Source organism: Sordaria macrospora, chromosome 1 (genome assembly GCF_033870435.1).
Source record: "Sordaria macrospora chromosome 1, complete sequence".
NCBI lineage: Eukaryota > Fungi > Ascomycota > Sordariomycetes > Sordariales > Sordariaceae > Sordaria > Sordaria macrospora.
The window spans coordinates 7,790,447-7,803,407 of record NC_089371.1 but is presented as its reverse complement, the minus strand read 5'-3'; the positions used below and the strand labels follow the sequence as shown (position 1 = coordinate 7,803,407).

General features: G+C 52.1%; 3 protein-coding genes across 3 annotated transcripts; 2 read left to right on the top strand and 1 right to left on the bottom strand.

The window, feature by feature from the left end:
• Positions 1-521: 521 nt before the first annotated feature.
• SMAC4_00406 (uncharacterized protein) lies at positions 522-2,933 on the bottom strand (the record flags this gene model as incomplete). Its single annotated transcript, XM_003351811.1, has 1 exon — positions 522-2,933. The coding sequence occupies one exon, from the start codon at positions 2,931-2,933 to the stop codon at positions 522-524; it is 2,412 nt and encodes an 803-aa protein (XP_003351859.1).
• Positions 2,934-4,672: 1,739 nt separating this feature from the next.
• SMAC4_00405 (uncharacterized protein) lies at positions 4,673-8,300 on the top strand. The gene is made up of 2 exons (XM_066089423.1): positions 4,673-5,780; positions 5,837-8,300. Exons 1-2 carry the CDS (start codon positions 5,238-5,240, stop codon positions 8,156-8,158), a joined length of 2,865 nt encoding a protein of 954 aa, XP_065945864.1. The 5' UTR covers positions 4,673-5,237; the 3' UTR covers positions 8,159-8,300.
• Positions 8,301-11,039: 2,739 nt separating this feature from the next.
• On the top strand, positions 11,040-11,243 carry SMAC4_00404 (uncharacterized protein; the record flags this gene model as incomplete). The annotated part of the gene is made up of 1 exon (XM_003351809.1): positions 11,040-11,243. The coding sequence occupies one exon, from the start codon at positions 11,040-11,042 to the stop codon at positions 11,241-11,243; it is 204 nt and encodes a 67-aa protein (XP_003351857.1).
• Positions 11,244-12,961: the final 1,718 nt, after the last annotated feature.

Below are 12,961 nucleotides of genomic sequence, written 5' to 3'. Positions count from 1 at the left end.
AGGGCGATTAAGCAGGGGAAGGAGGACGTAAAAGAGATGGAATACAATCTACCTCTAAGCAGTGGTTGAATGATGGACAGAACGTGTTTCCCAAAGGGGTTGATGCATGCGAAAAATCAGAAAATGCGTATAATATAGAGCGAGAGGTGTATCGTATGAGAGCAAACCAACCGACCAACCGACGATACCGATGCCTTCCTGCTTACAAAACCGTAATTTATAGCCTATTCAAACTCCTCCCTATTTATATGTGGTGTCGTGTCTTGTCTTGTCTTGTCTTGTCTTCTCTTCTCTGTCTACCATAGCTGTGTTTTGTCTGTGTACTGTATCCAGCCATAATTTGTCTTGCCAATGTATACCTCTCTCTACCCAAAAAGCGAAAAAGAGACACACACAGAGTGGGGAAGTAATATAGAAAAGAAAAAGAAAAAGAAAAAAAGGACAAGACAAAAACCAAAGTCTGACAACCGAACCGAAGAACCCAACATCAACACCGATACCAACCCGGAAAAACCCGAAACCTAAAACCGAACAACAGTAACCCTCCCCTCCTCATCCTCTCCCAAAACCCACCTCTCATCACCAGCCAAATACCCCCTTCTACCTACCAACTGACTCCACATATCATCTGCAAATTGAACTTCTTCACCTTTTCCTCCCCCCTCACTTTTCTGCCGCTTGTACCCCTTCCTTTCCGGTTCGATATCCACCGGTGTTGGTGGCTGCCGAGAATGATGCCCCTCCTCACCACTAACCAACGGCCTCCCACCTCTCCTCTCACTCCCGCTTCCCCTTCTTCTCTCACTCCCCTCCTGCTCCTCAGCCAGCAGTTGTGGGCCAGGCTTCACACAAACCCTCGCATTCCTGACACAAACAGACACCGTCTCCAACATAAAACAATGCCTCGCGGTAATCCGCACGCCCGCAGCAAAATCGACCATTTCCGCCACGGTCAGGTAGGGGAAGTCTTCGTGGCGCCAGCAGGGGGCTAGGCCCGGGAATCGTTGCTGGTTGCTTGCTTGTAGCAAATCCTCCAGGGCTTGCTGCTGATTTTTGTGGCGGTGACGGGGGGAGGTTGATGTGTGTGTGGTGGGTGATGAGGGTGATAAGGGGAAGAAGGATTGGGAAGAAGAGGGCGATGGGGGACGGGAGCGGAGGTGGTGGAGGAGGGCTTTTTGGTTTGATGGGATTGTGAGGGGGTAAGATCTGGAGGAGGTGGTGCTGCTGGGGGAAAGAGGTGGGGAGGGGGGTAGATGTTGGTTTTGGTCCTGACCTTGGGTTTGAAGAGAGGGAGAGAGGGTTGAGGTGGGGGAGAGAGATGAAACGGCTGATGAGGGAGAAGAGGTTAAAGAGGTATGTGCCCGTGAGCAAAAGGACATGTTGACATCCCCGTCTGCACCACATTGGTCAACCCATACGGGACCATAAACTGGGTCATTGATGGTTGATGTGAACAGTGCCTGATAATAATGCGCATGAGACGGCTCCTCCTCCTTGTTTTCCTTGACAGACGAGAAAGGAATAGGAGCAGCTGGCGAGCAAGGCACAATGGGAATTCCCGTGCACTTGACGTGGTGAACCCGAGGCGGACTAAGGGAGGAGTGTTGCCCCTCAGCCCAGCGGTGTTCTTCCTCGATGAAATAGAGGTTCCTGTCATCCAGAGAAAGGTTGCGCAGCTGTGGGTTGGCGCGTTGGCGCAAACCGTAAAAGTCGAGTTCGCGCCAGGCCATGCGGCGGATTACTTGGGGGCCGGTAGCCTCTCGAACTTGTTCAGGCTCGGGGCTGGCGCTTTTTCTGATGGGCTGTCCAGCTGTTGTGCTTGTTGTGTTGGTCGTGGTTGTGTGTGTTCCCGTCCCATTCCACAAACCAGCAGGCATGGAAATTGTCCGGTTGCTGACCGGTGGTCGGTTATGCCCCGTTGGATCCTCAGATGGACGGTACGGACTCGGGGAGGAAATGTCCCATACGGCGAGTTGCTCAATGGGATCATCTTGGTAAAGCGAGCGGTTTGGTTGCCAGAAGTAGACGGCGTAGTGCGTGGCTGTGTGGGCGGAGAAGAAGCGATCGGATCGGTTCAGGGGCAGACCGAGGAAGTGCAACTTCCATTCTGACCGGAATTGGATCGTCCATGTCCAGGCTGATGAAGAGGGTGTGCGGATGACGTCGAAAGCAGTCACGAAGTGTCGGTGGACGACTTCTCTGTCATTCAACTGGTGGTAAGGATGTTCTTCGGCCCATTCGAATATCAGAACTCCTTGGGCCAGACGAACTCGCCGGATGTGCTTTTGGCGAACATCGAACGGGACAGGAATTTGGATTCCAGTTGCTGGATCGAAGATGTGGTAGACGTAACCGTGGGCCGGATCTGATGATGATGGGGTATTGGGCCTATCACGGACTTCCGCTGGGTAGACCACCACTCCGTCCTCTTGACTGTACCACCACGCTGGGTCGGGATAATGAAACTCGGCCGTCTTGTCATCCAGACGTAGGAACCGGTTCCAAGTAGCGACTCCTTTGAAAGAGATGGGAGAGGGTTCGTTACTATCACTCCGGCTTGGACGAGCCATCTGGAGCTTCTCGACGACTCGGGCCGAACCTCGACGGAGATGGTGATAGCGTCTAGCCACGAGAGCAAATGTTTCGGACCATGGTGGGAGGTCGCGAGAAGTACATGAGATCTCGACAGCGAGATTGTTGTTCAAGTTGGCAAAGTCTGATGAAGCTGATGGTAATAAGGCGGCGGCCGAAGCCAGACGCATCTCACGGCATCGTGGAAAGTTCCATCGCATCAACAGATACGAGTTGTGTTCATCGGTGAAAGCGGCGTGCCATCGTCGAGAGACGGAACGAGAAAGAACGCATGTTCGGGGAGAGAGATAAGAGATGACGAGGAGGAAGAGGTCGTGTGGTAGGTCAACGATGTCTCTCATCTTGGAGGATAATTCTCATGGTATGATAATGAGGGTCTAAGGGAACATAGAACAACGAGGTCAATGGCTGAGAAGAGGTTTATAAACACGGCTTGTGTTGACATTAACAAAAGATCATGGTGTGATTGACGATCGAACGTTTGTGATGGCATCCTACCAAGAGACTAGCAAAATATGAGTATCATTGAGAGAGGGGTTGCTGGGGTGTTGCCTAGACCAACTAACGGACGAACTGGGACGAACACGGCAAAGAACAGTCACGAGTGAGGCGCTGAGGAAACCACTGAGGAGATCACTGGGACCACTGAGGACTCGAGGAGGGGAACTTTTGCATATCACGGCAATGCAAGCCGTTCTTGGCATTCATGTTCGGCTTTTGGAGCATCCGACTGGTTTTGTTTTGGTTGCCAGGTTGTGAAGAGACTTTCCTTTTTTAATTTGTGGTGTTTTATGGTGTGAACTGTTGTTGTGTTAATGTTGTCTAGTGATGAGCAAAAGATGTGGGAATCTAGGAGTGACTTATAGTACTTCAATTCACCATGGATAAAACCACAGTGTTTGGGAGTGTCTTGTCCCACAATGGTTTTCCCATCATGTGAACTGATGTTGTTATGTATTAGTCGCGGATCTCGCCGTCTCCATGTCTGTGACAAGACGTATGTTTTCTGATGGTCTCGACTCTCGAACAGGTGGAGAGCAAAAGAGGGCCAACCGAGGTTCTTGACTCTGTCAACCTCTCAAGCCTCAGTCCTGTCACGGACCGTTGTGGCTTTTCATCTTCTTGTCGATCTTGAACCGAATAGAGATCGCCAAGAAGCCAAGATCGTGGCGCGTAGCCCTACGAGACTCTCAAGAAGATCGGCAGAGCTCTTGTTTGGATTTTGATATCGTCATCCCTTTCTGCTTGGTTTTCCAGGCACAACAACAAGCTCCAGGTCCCTACGTGCATGACAGTGCATTGGAATTGGGTCTGTAGGGCAGGGATTCTTTTTTGGGCGGGTAAATGGGGTTTTTGTAGGACTATTTCACCGCCGAGTTTGGTGGGAGACCAAGCAATCAGGATGCTCGGGATATTGTCCGATGTGCATGGACTAAACATATGGGGCCATTAAAAAAGGTACCATGTGTTGTTGAATGTTAGGATGACAACTTGTTTGCCCACCATATTTCCCGGTCTTCAAATGCGTAGGTATATGGTGGGCCAAGACTTGGACAGTGCCTTCTCTAAGTTGGAGATTGTGAAGAGCGTCTAGGGTGAGGAGTCAAGCCAGTATGGTAGTCCGGAGTAATGGGTGAACATGTTGGGGTTTGTTTCCATGGACGGCAGGTCGATACTTGTCGATCCTGTGGCTCGACAGACCGCTGGATATCTGGTGTTGCTACCAGTCGTGCCAGTCTACTCTTCTGTTATCCTTGGTTATGAAAACAGAAAAAAAGGATGAAACGGGAGCTCAACCTCCAAGAACGACGGAATCCGGAACACGCACGTGCCAGCTGGTGGATGGATGCAGGGCTAGTCTAGGCTGGATTGGGGAGCAAGCCCACAGTCAAGCTTTCTGCTGGAGCACCCTCTCCCGCAGCGCACGGGCCCCATTCCCCTCTCTGATCGTCACATCCACTGCAATGGATGGGTGCATCCACTGTGGGCGTCCACTCCTCAACCTCCACCCTCGTCCACCCTTCTTCGACATCTCTTGGCAAGCCAAGCACAACCCATCAACTTCCCAGCGGAACTTCCAGGCGTTCCTGTCCAGCCCGTCGCTGTCACTGTTGCTTGTCCACTGTCCCAGCCTTGGCATATGCAACCCCCAGAGCGCAAGCCTTCTCGGTCACTGAAAGATCTCTTGGCTTTAACGATCGATAACCGTCTGTACTCGCGTCAGGGGCACCACCGGCATCACGCCCAATTTCACTCTGACGAGTCCGACTCCGATTGCCCGGCATTGAAGGTTGCTGTGGACTGTGGACTGTGCCTTCAGATCACAGGTGTAGCGACAACCTACCTGCCCGGACGCCCCGAGGGCTGCCACCTACCACCAGAGGCACCACCTACGACGCCCGACCACGGCACCATCATCACCACCAACACCGACCGGCACTCAAGTCCCCGTACATACCTTATCCCCACGCTTGAATCGAGTCCCCGCCCACCTGCCGCCAACCTGTGCCCGTCGCGCATGCGGGTTCGAGCCCTGCGCTGATTCCCCGAATGCGACGGCCTTGAAGGCACACCCCTACTTTCCGCCTCCTCTCCATCTTCCACGACAACAAACCACGTCCCCGTCCTCGACGCTACACGCATAGATGGGCCCCTTCTCGAACTCCTCCGACCGCATCAGTGCCGCCGCCGCCGCCGCCGCTCCTGCAACTGCGACGCCATCCCCCCAATCCAAGACACCATCTGCCGCCGCGCCCGACGACTCGACCAGCAAAAAGTTCCTGAAGCGCCTCAACATCCTCCCTCTCCGATCGCGCACCCGCCATATCGCCGACTTCCATATCCGGCCCGACGACCCTCACCGCAAATACAGTGCCGGCGAACATGTCCAGGGCGCCGTGGTCCTGACCGTCGTCAAGCCCGTCCGCATCACGCACCTGACCGTTTTGCTGCACGGCTACGTACGTGTCTACAAGGGACCCGGCGCTCAAAATAACGAGCCCGTTCGAAGCCCAGCTGAAATTCAGAACCTCAGCAGCCGAGGGGAGCGCAGGAAATACTATAATGGCTATGCGTCGCTGTTTCAGGACGAGCAGGTTCTCAGCTCCGATGGCCGGCTGGAGCCCGGAAGATACGAGTTCAACTTTGATCTGCTCTTCCCAGCAGACGGCCTCCCCAGCAGCATCGATGTGCGTACCAGCACCCTTGAATCAGACGACATGAATGTCGCTAACACACTGTCCAGTTTGAACGTGGTACGATATCTTACATGATCACAGCAACACTAACACGGCCGACATCGGTGGCCCCAACAACTAGCTGCGAACGCAAAATCTACTTGGCCGAGAAGCTGGATGTCGGACTACTTGCTCCTCCCAAGGCTCAGACTGTTGACCTTCGACCCATTGCGAAACGAAGCAAGAAGAAACGATCAGCCGGTGGAGATGGGCGCTCGGTGATTTCCTCGGAACGCCTGTCTGCTGATGTACCAGAACCATTGTCAGACGGAGAATCGGCAAGGATAAACGACACGTCGACCGAAGGTTCTCTATCAGTGGTCGGCGATGACGTTGGTCAAGAGAGCTTTAGCCAAACTCCGCGGAGCGTTTCACACAGCGATGTGCGAAGTCTCAGTGGTGATAGTGCCGCGAGTCTCAGCACGCACCCGAGCAGAGCACATAGCGAGACAACCCAACTAGCGATCGTGGGGTCCGCCATGACAGGGAAGCGCATATCCTTTGCCGACGAAAGAACCATCAAGTTGACAGTGGAGGTGCTGAAAGGAGGAGCCCTACCCGGTGACATGATACCCGTCAAAGTATCGGTTAACCACATCAAGAGAATCAAAAGTATGCATGGTGTCATAGTCACACTGTTCAGACAAGGGCGCATCGACTCGTCCCCGCTTCAGCTCTCCAAAGAGGATTGGAAAAGGGCGGAATCAGATGACTATTACTACCCCAAATCCAGGACGGGTCTCAGCGGCCTTTCCCTGTCGTCTGCGGGTTCCTGCAGCATGTTTCGAAAGGATCTGTCACAGGCATTTGCGCCTCTTATTACAGATCCGCTAAATTTTTCTGCCACTTTGACGACTTCAGTACGAGTACCAGAGGACTCTTTCCCTACTATTAAAGGTACACCGGGAGAGATGATTAGTTTCAAGTACTATATCGAAGTCATCGTGGACCTGGGCGGCAAGCTCGCCCATCATCTACAAGGTGCAGCGCCTTCCGGTTCACGGGTGGGAGCCACTGGTGTAATAAGAAATCCTTACGAGAATGCTGACACACTGCCATTGTGGGGGGCGACGGGGAGCACAAGTATCCTAGATACAGATCACCTCAAAAGGGTACAAGGGGTCATTCCAGGATACTACGAGGTCATTGTCGGCACAACCGACAGCAACCGGTTACGAGGAAAGGGTCTGCAAAGACCCGGCCTTATACATACACCATCTGTCGCTGGCGGACCCAGCTACATGGGAAATGAGAACAACGAGAAGGGTGGTTGGCCGAATAGCATGCATGACGATGACGGATACGGTCCCGAGTCGGCAAACCCGGATGACGACTATGCATCGCGCCCTCCACAAACGACTCACCCACACGATCATGTCCACCAGCTACCATATTGGAATTATGTTCCCGACTCATCACCGCAAGAGCAAGAGATACCCGCGCCACACTATATACCACCACCCGACCTACCTGATGAGAACAGTCTCACGGAAAAGGAGCGCATCAGACGTGCCGAACAACGCCTGCTACCCAGCCAGCCATCAATAGCGGGACCATCATCATCGTCTGCCGCCCTACCCTCACCATCTACCTCCAATTACGTCATGGACTCGTCCTTACTACTAAACGGAGACAACATCTACGACGCAGAAGACGACGTACCGACACCAGCTGCCACACCGGCAACAGCACCACCATTCGAGGACACTCTTGTACCGGAATACACACCAACACCAGCAGAGGACCTACCATCTGCCCCAACACTCGAAGAGCTCGATCAACCACCGCCAATATCCCGAGGGTCTTCCCACCACCCTCTAAGCGCCACCGAAGATAAACAAGAACTCGAACGGAGGCGGCTACTAGCCGAGGCCAGCGCACCACCCGAGTTCCCAGCAGATTATATCCCCGACGAAGGCGGAGGGCCAGTAACACCAGCTGGCTCCTCCTCTGGAGCTGGGTCAGGGCCTTCCGCACCGCCATCAGCCCCACCCGCAGCTTTTGAACCCTCGGCACCCGTGTTCTTCGAGGATGACGAAGACTATCACAGCGGCGGATATACCGCCGCTGGTCCCGGTGTTCCTAGCGGAAGCGGCGGGGGCCACGAAGAGGAAATTGTGCCGGAATATACGTACAACAATCACCAATCTGGATCTGTAGGGACGGTAATGGTTGTTGGCGGTCCGTCAACTTCGGTTCCGGGGTTAGGGATGGGTTCAGGCTCAGGCTCAGGACCTGCACACGATCCGTCACGGGAACAGGAACAGCAAGCAAGGTCGGATTCTTCGAGTCCACCGCCTATTGAGTACTTGCCGCGGTATGAGCGATGAGTGATGACTGGTAATAGGTGGGGGCTTCTGAACGGGCAGAAGGGAGTTGGTTCGGTTCATGTCGCATTGTCGCATTGTAACGACTCATAGGCAGTTGGATACCTTTTTAATTTTACTTATATAAACCATATATATCTTGTTTGACATTTCGCCCTTGGCGTTTGCTTGGTGTAACAGACAGATCTCCGGTGAAAGGAAGGCGAAGAGACGATGAAGAGAATGTGAAGAATGTGAAGAAAATGGAAAGATAATGTAAAGAGAAAGTGAAGACAGCATGAAGACAACATGAAGAGATGGTGAAGAAAAGGTGAAGGGAAGACTAAAAGAAGGCGAAGATAAAGACTTTCGAAGTTACCGGTGAGCTTTTCTCACTCCTCCTGGGTGTGAAATAACTATCAAACACTGGGGCTTCTTCACCGTCATCTCCGTGTTGGCACAAGGGCAGCAGGCTGGTAGTCTCGTAGTAGTAATAAGTAGTTGGAGCTGCCTTGGGACTGTCTTGGGACTGGTTGATTAGCTGGTTGGAAAGAGAGTTGTATTTTTCAAAGAGCCTTTTTGAGATGTGGAAGGATGGAGGCACTAGGATAAAAGCTCGTTCTAGTGAGGTAGATACGGGATCGTGGATTCTTGGCAAACTGAACTAGAAAGAGTTCGGTCAGTTTGTTTTCCGTTGAACTGGGTGGTTCCTTCCGTTAACTGCTTGATGTCTTCAATAGGAAAGAGCACTAACGCCCCTCCTCCTAGAAGTAATAACGATCTGGTCACTATCACCGTCGTCTTAGGCAGGACCGTACTTACCTACCTGTTCGTCTTTTAGGTTGTCTTGGGTTTCTTTCACCCACTGCTAGGTTTGTTTCATTTTCTGATGAAACACCATGGCACCCTAGCCACCTCGCAGCCGAACACCGACGAGGAGAACGGCCTTGAACACGGCCAATTTTATATACAACCATACAGCCCTCCTCGTAGAAATCTGGCGCTACATCAACCGCTCCAACCTTGTCTCGCACGCTTTGTAGATGTAGCGTGATGTTATCAAAATCTCTAGCTTCCGGAGTTTGGGGTCCCTGGAGCAACCGGCAAAAGCGCCGAAACCCTCACTCGCGCTAAACTCGTGAAGAAAAGCATCTATTTCAACGTCTTTGGCTCCATTGACAAAAAGGCCGCAGCCGCCATGCTAGCAAACACCACGACTCTCCCTAACAAGCACATCTCCCAAAACAAGTACGTCAAGCAGGTGCTAGTTCTTACAAGAATGACAAAACCAAAGCCCAGGCCAAGAAGGACGCTTTTACGGTCACCCTTCACAAGATGCCTAAGAAACCCGACGTCCATACCGCCCAGGCTACACTGGTGGCCTACCAAGTCATGGGAGACGTAGCCGGATACAAAACCTAGATCGAGAGTCTGGAAGACGACTTTTCCATAAAGCCAATAATGGACAACCAAGGTACTCGCATCTACCCGCCCGATATGGGCGCATGATGGGCAGAGTGAGACGCAGGAGTGTATGTGCCCCCGCCACCGCGTCAAGGCCTCGAAGACCAACGCCTGGGTTCCCAAGGCCGCGGTCGCAGCGATCAACGAGAATTCAAGGAAACCGAAAGCAGCAGCCGCTGACCAATTTCGGCGTTACGGGTTTCGTCCCGTGCCCCTAGGGGCAAGAAGCAGAAGACTCTGATCCAGCCTCCAGCTCGGATAGCTACGAGTCAAAATGGATGTGGCACAACATGCGCGAAATGGTCCCATTGGAGGATTTTTTTCAAGCCCACTTGCAAGGACAACGACCCTCATCTCTTCTCCGGGCTCCATGTTCCCTCTCTCCTCTTCCGATGCCCTCTTATGCTCTGGAATCTGTCCCCTCTCCATGCTGTGGGCGTGATGCAGTTCACTCTATCATTGATCTTGAAGAGACGAGACCCTGCTATGCCGGTACCGAATGTATATAAATGTGCCGCGAAAGCGACGAGGGGGGGAATAAAAATCAGACCAGCGGAGGGCAAGATATCCAAGTCGAAGAAAAAGTCACTTGATTAGGAAAAGCTCGTGGTGAAGAAAACATACCTAACGTCAAACGAGGAAGTTAGACGCGTCCTTTTCATCTGAACTCGTTGTTATCGAAACACTGAAATCGGATATTTCATCCCTTCTTTCAAGGCGAAAAAGAAATTCTGGACTGATAATCAGAACCTGCTGAAAGACCGGCACCATCCCAAAGGCCGCCGATTGCCCCGGCTACGAAAACATATTACGACTCTTTCCCCGTGTGCCAGACCCTCCTGCACTTATGATCGCCATCCTATAGTGAGGAGGACGATAACGAAGACGAGGATGAAGGAACGCACGTTATCAAAATGTTGGAGTTCGAAGCAGCAATCTTGAACGACACATTCAACGCATACCATATGGCGTTCGGTCCGAAAACGCTTATCAAGCAACTCCTTCCGACCATGCTTGCGTGGTGAGAGGCTGTTGAGAGCACGGCTCTGGAATTCGCCACCGAGTTGCAAAATTCACTAGAATCGTCGTCCGAACCACCAACCCTAGAGGAATTAACGGATCTACCAGAATATCGACCAACGGACCCTGATGCATTTACATGCTACATGTTGGTCCTCCAGAAAGCCGGATCTGGGTCTCGTCCATTGATCTACATTGGCACCGGAATCACCAAGGACACCCAAGGTTCAAGGACTACGACAGAGGCAAGAATCCACCTATCCAAGTACACCCAAACAGCCGGCGACAAAGGGTACACCACCACCCACAAGAAAGTCCTCGTCTCCGCCACCATCCCACAAATCCCGGAACTTGTACACGCTGCCAGAGGCTTAACTGTTCAAGATGTTAGAAACATCACTATCATTGGCTGCCACCGTCGATGTGGCCGAAGAAGACCAAATCCAACAACCACGATCAGAGGGAAGACAGAACGCTGGCGGGAAGCAGAGAAAGAGCGCCCAGGAAGGAGGGAGGCCAGTCCAAAAGAAGGGCAATCGTCGTCGAGGACATCGAGGACACCGAGGACGAGGACATCGAGGACACCGAGGACGAGGACATCGAAGGGCATACGTTAGTTGGTTAGATGGGTCGCAGTGGTCGAGTAAGGACAGTTGTGAGCGAATGGGTCTCATTGGTGCCAGGCTGCCGCTGGTCATGAAAATGATGGTGAAGTCAAGGATGAAGAATGGGGCGGACCAATAACCAAGTTGATCACTAGCGGCTCGAACATCTAGCCATGGGTCGCCAATATGTCGGTGCAGCCGGAAAAGGAGGGGAGAACAAGTTCTGCTTCAAAATATGACATGAATCCATGCCACCTTGAACGCCGCCCTGGCAAAGAGTGGGCAGTGGGCAGCGGGCAGCAAACTGCAAAGATGCCGCGCTTGACGCAAGACCCGCATTGCTTCGCCTTACCAACTGCCATAGGTAAGCAGTCATACCTCCATGCGAGTACTGCGAGAAGTCCGATGGGGAGAATGAGGAGGAAGTCGAGGATGAGTTCCCCATCAATATCGTCAACGCCCAGGTCAAGGACACATGGACTTTAACTGGAAACCCGGTAGGCCTTGTCCTTCTTGGCGTGAAACTCGCGCTTGAAAAGACTTGACCTCGGCCTGGAGCGCGGCGTTGTCGGACTTGAGCTTGTCGTTCTCCCGCCTTCAAACGCTCCTGCTCTTGTTTGATGTCTGGTTGCTTCCGCACCAAGAACTTGCACAAGACACTGCGCTCGAGGATTTGAAGGTTGACTGCCGTGGATGTGGTCCACCATCGTGGTATGGAATGACGACTGTTCCGCCATCTATTGTGCGGGCACCCGGTACTGAGGTTTGTAAGGGAAGCCGATGACACTCGCGGACGTCAGAGAAAAGAAGAGGCCAAATATATGTTTGCCCCCGCGAGCACATTTAGTGTATGAGTGGTCCCGGCGTGAACTGTTTGAAACTGAGGTTGAGCGAGGGATGGCTTGCTTGCTTCGATAATGCAATGGAGTTCATGTTACTCAAAGGGAGAAAAAAGATCTTAGTCCAAATCCAAAACATGCTTGTAAGGTGGAAGGTACGAAGTACCTGCGTGGCGTGAATTTTCCAAGTGGAATTAAAGTGATATGGAGGTTTATAACCCAGAACTTTCTGCATGTATACAAAAACCCCCAGGAAAGGGACATGTGGCCGAGCGGCGTAGAGTGTAGCTTGCTAAATTCCCGGGGCTACAGCGTGGTGTGTACCCATGCCAGCATACCTTAGGTTGTTATGTTGTCAAAGGGCTTGGTGCTGCGCTGTAGTAGTATTACCAGCTGGTGTCTTCCGGCTACGCATCAATAAGGCTCTTCTACTCCTTTCCAGTTGCGATACGTCCCACGTTCGAAACACGATCCTTTCCACTTCTTTTTTTTTTTTTTTTTTTTTTTTTTCGCACTTTTTGGTGCACTTATTTCATGGTGCCCTTCGTGTCGGAGAACACGAACCAGACCGAATTTGGAGACAGAGGGATCTTTTTGATGGAGTACATCAAGTCGGAAAGAGAACATGGGCAAGGTAGCGTCGAAGTGGTGATGAGGTCTGAGAAGATGGACGACGTGGTGGTTGGACACTCGGTGATATCATTGCACAATAAAGCGAAAGGTTGTTACAAATTGACAAGGAGGATTTTGGATGAAGCTGTTTGAAATACCTTTGCAGAGATTTTTTGTTTGTCGCTGGACATTTTGCTCAAGGAAAGAATGAGTGTCTCCTCCCGAGCTCTTGCCTCCGTCACCTACCATCCAGGCCAGAAGTAGGGTAGAGGGTTAGGTTGTGTCTC

Coding starts and splice junctions, on each gene's coding strand:
- SMAC4_00405 (XM_066089423.1), top strand. CDS start 5,238: ATGGGCCCCTTCTCGAACTCCTCCGACCGCATCAGTGCCGCCGCCGCC. Junction 5,781..5,836: donor GCCTCCCCAGCAGCATCGAT/GTGCGTACCAGC, acceptor CACACTGTCCAG/TTTGAACGTGGTACGATATC.